The sequence below is a fragment of the Limulus polyphemus genome, unplaced genomic scaffold (genome assembly GCF_000517525.1).
Source record: "Limulus polyphemus unplaced genomic scaffold, Limulus_polyphemus-2.1.2 Scaffold71, whole genome shotgun sequence".
Taxonomy (NCBI): Eukaryota; Metazoa; Arthropoda; class Merostomata; order Xiphosura; family Limulidae; genus Limulus; species Limulus polyphemus.
The window spans coordinates 539,083-542,474 of NW_013665681.1; the positions used below are offsets into that span (position 1 = coordinate 539,083).

The 3,392-nt window shown below is 33.5% G+C and overlaps 1 protein-coding gene across 3 annotated transcripts in view; it reads right to left on the reverse strand.

Annotated features, from left to right (window-relative positions):
• The window catches only part of LOC111087503, a 55,981-nt gene extending 52,850 nt beyond the window's left edge, over positions 1 to 3,131 (reverse strand). For all 3 annotated transcript variants that reach the window (XM_022394343.1, XM_022394337.1, XM_022394331.1), the window contains exon 1: positions 2,879 to 3,131. In XM_022394343.1, the coding sequence (XP_022250051.1) occupies positions 2,879 to 2,887 (9 nt within the window). In that variant the 5' untranslated portion in view covers positions 2,888 to 3,131. The remainder of the gene's footprint in view (positions 1 to 2,878) is intronic.
• Positions 3,132 to 3,392: the final 261 nt, after the last annotated feature.

Here is a 3,392-nt window from a genome sequence, read left to right on the forward strand (position 1 = left end):
TATATGTGTAAATAGCTAGTAATAAAATATATGTATACACATATATGTGTAAATAGCTAGTAATAAAATATATGTATACATATATATGTGTAAATAGCTACTAATAAACAATTAGATTTAGATAATCGTGTTGACTTTTAACCATGACAATGATTGACATCCTACTGCCGCAAATTCAACGGGGTTAGCGTGGTCAGTGCTTTGGCTCGTTGTATCAGGTTACGAGTTCGAGGCTTGCTCGCGACATCTCGTTGACCAAGACAACTCACCTCAATTGTTTCAGTCTACTCGACTGTATAATTAGTACCAGCAGGTATAGGTGGGAGTTCACCTCGAACTGACATCCTGTCCAGGTGCAATGTGTTACCATTCTCATCCGTTTGTGCCATTGAAACCGGATTTCAGCACCGGCATGGCATGAATTTAACTTAACAAACTTACCTTAGGTACTTAATTTTGTTGCATGTCTTCTCGTTTATTACAAAACTTTGCTTATAAAAGACAAGGCACACTAAGTCCGTATTAATTACTGACAATCCTTCTATTTGGTCCCTAACATTCAAATAGTTCCTTCCCTACCTTTATGACGCGAAGGAGGAAGGATCTCTCTCTATCTAAACATTTGTTCGTTACAGATATAGTTATGCAATATATTTATGTTAGAAACCGCCTTGAAGAGCCAGCGCTATTATGTTTCTGGTATTTTATCGTGCGTAATTCATAAAGCGCCCACGGAATACAGAAATATACGTTTTGCGCTGTGGGTATTACCAAACTCGTGGGTGTATATTGTAATTAACAGTAGGTAGTAAAACTACAGTTAGAAGATATCTAAAAAAGTTGTGTATGTTCTTTAGACGCGTAACGCGGCTGGAACAAGTTTGAATGTTTAAATTAGCTTTGTTTATATAATAAAAAAGGTTGTGTATGTTCTTTAGACGCGTAACGCGGCTGGAACATGTTTGAATGTTTAAATTAGCTTTGTTTATATAATAAAAAAGGTTGTGTATGTTCTCTAGACGCGTAACGCGGCTGGAACATGTTTGAATGTTTAAATTAGCTTTGTTTATATAATAAAAAAGACATAAGGTAGCGATAGATAGAAGAGGAAATTTCTGAGAATATCCACAAACTGTATTCCTTTTAATTGAGAATAACACTGAAGTGGTGAAATACGTGTCAGGATTAACTTAAGGGTTTTATTTTTATTTGATATATGCAGAGATCTTTGATCACATCGTCTCCTAGTGTCTTATATTATGAGACTCTTTGATTAAAGGATCAGGATCATCTATCCTTATCGTACAATACAGGTTAATTCACATTTTCATAAAGCCTAAATTAACCCTAATTTTCAACTAATTAACTTGACGTATACTGAAGAAAAGAAAAATGAATTATTCGCTATGTTATATTAAACTTATTCTACAAAACGTTTCGGTAAACAAGGAAACTAATGTAATGTTCAGTAAAAATATCCCCAGTGGTGGTTTAGCAATATGCTAGAATACGGCGTTCGCTACCTCGCGCTGGACAGAGCGTAAATAGCCAATTGGGTAACCCACTTATAAAGCTTCTAGAGCTTCTGACAAATCCGTGTCTGTAAATGCGATAGATAGACGTAATTAATACAAATTAAATCAATTCAATTTAATAAGGTTTCATTACGAATAATAAGAATTATATTCTCGAGGTTGCAGACGATTCTCATCCGACAGTTACTACTAACTATTATCATTACTATCAACAGTAATGTTATACCTACAGTTACTAACTATTATCATTACTATCAACATCAATGTTATACCTACAATTACTACTAGCTATTATCATTATGATCAATAGTAATGTTATACCTAGAGTTACTACTAACTATTATCAAAGTAATATTATACCTACAGTTACTACTAAGTATTATCATTATTACCAAAAGTAATATTATAGCTACAGCTATTACTATGTATTATTACTATTATTATGTTATACCTATAGTTCCTACTCTTACCATTATCATCAACAATAATGTTATATCTAGAGTTACTAACTCTTATCAATATTATCAACGGTCATATTATACTGACAGTTACTGCAAACTATTATCATTATTATCAACAATAATGTTATACCTAGAGTTACTAACTATTATCAATATTATCAACAGTCATATTATACTGACAGTTACTGCAAACTATTATCATTATTATCAACAATAATGCTACACCTACTGAATGATTATTTATTTGTTGGTAAGTATACAGATACACACAGCAGATATCGAAACCTGATTTTTAGTGATATATGCTCTCAGACTTATCGCTAAGCCATCAGGGGGATCCTACCAGACAAGGGAGTTTGTATCTGTGAATCTATTAATAAATCAATAATTTGCTAATTTCTTATTCATAATATTCCTTTGAATTTACTATGAAGCCTTTAAATCTATGCAGATAAATTCCAATATGCTAGGTACCAATGATCCGAGAAGAATTAAATTTGCATGAGTTATATGATGTCTACCAAGACAAGATAATCTTTTTGTATCTATCATTGGGACTAGAACATCATCTACTCTTTCATTATAATGGTCCGAGAAGAATTAAATTTGCATGATTTATATGATGTCTACCAAGACAAGATAATCTTTTTGTATCTATCATTGGGAAAAGAGTAGATGATGTTCTAGCATTAACGATCTCTCTCTCCATGTATGTAAATAAACATAACACACATACATATGTCTAATAAATTGCTAAAAGAGAAACATTTATATCAAGATAACAATATTGTGCATACCACCGAGGAAAGCTGACGTTGTCTTCTTATACTAATGTCGGAGATAACGGGCACCGTGAATATAAGGACTTTTTATATGACTCACCTTATTCATGCTGTCATATTCCGTCTTCCGAATGAATGGTGACTATTATACGTAGTAAAACAACCACAAGTCAGGTTGAACAACTTCCCGGCCTTCCCGAAAGTAGCATCTCCCACTTCTCCACAGAAGAATTCTTAACTTAGCTATGCCAGCTTGTTCATGGCTGCCATGCTAGTCGGTATCGATCAGTAAAAGCGAGCTCGCGCGGTTGGAGCTGCCATGGTACCACATCCTGGTACACAAACACTGTCGAGCAGAGCGAATTACGAGACAACAATGGATGGTTTCTGAATGTAGAGGAAATATGTCATTATTTCGAGCCTTCATTTCTGCTACAGCATTGTTTAGAGAATATAATACGAACTTCAGGCTCATAGGTTGTAGAACTTCTCGTTACAAAGGTAACGACAAAAAATCCAAAAACTTTTTGACATATTTCACGAATTTATTTTCTCATGAAAGTAAAAAATAAGGTCAAAATATAACTTTTATTATAGATAAATTAGCCTACATG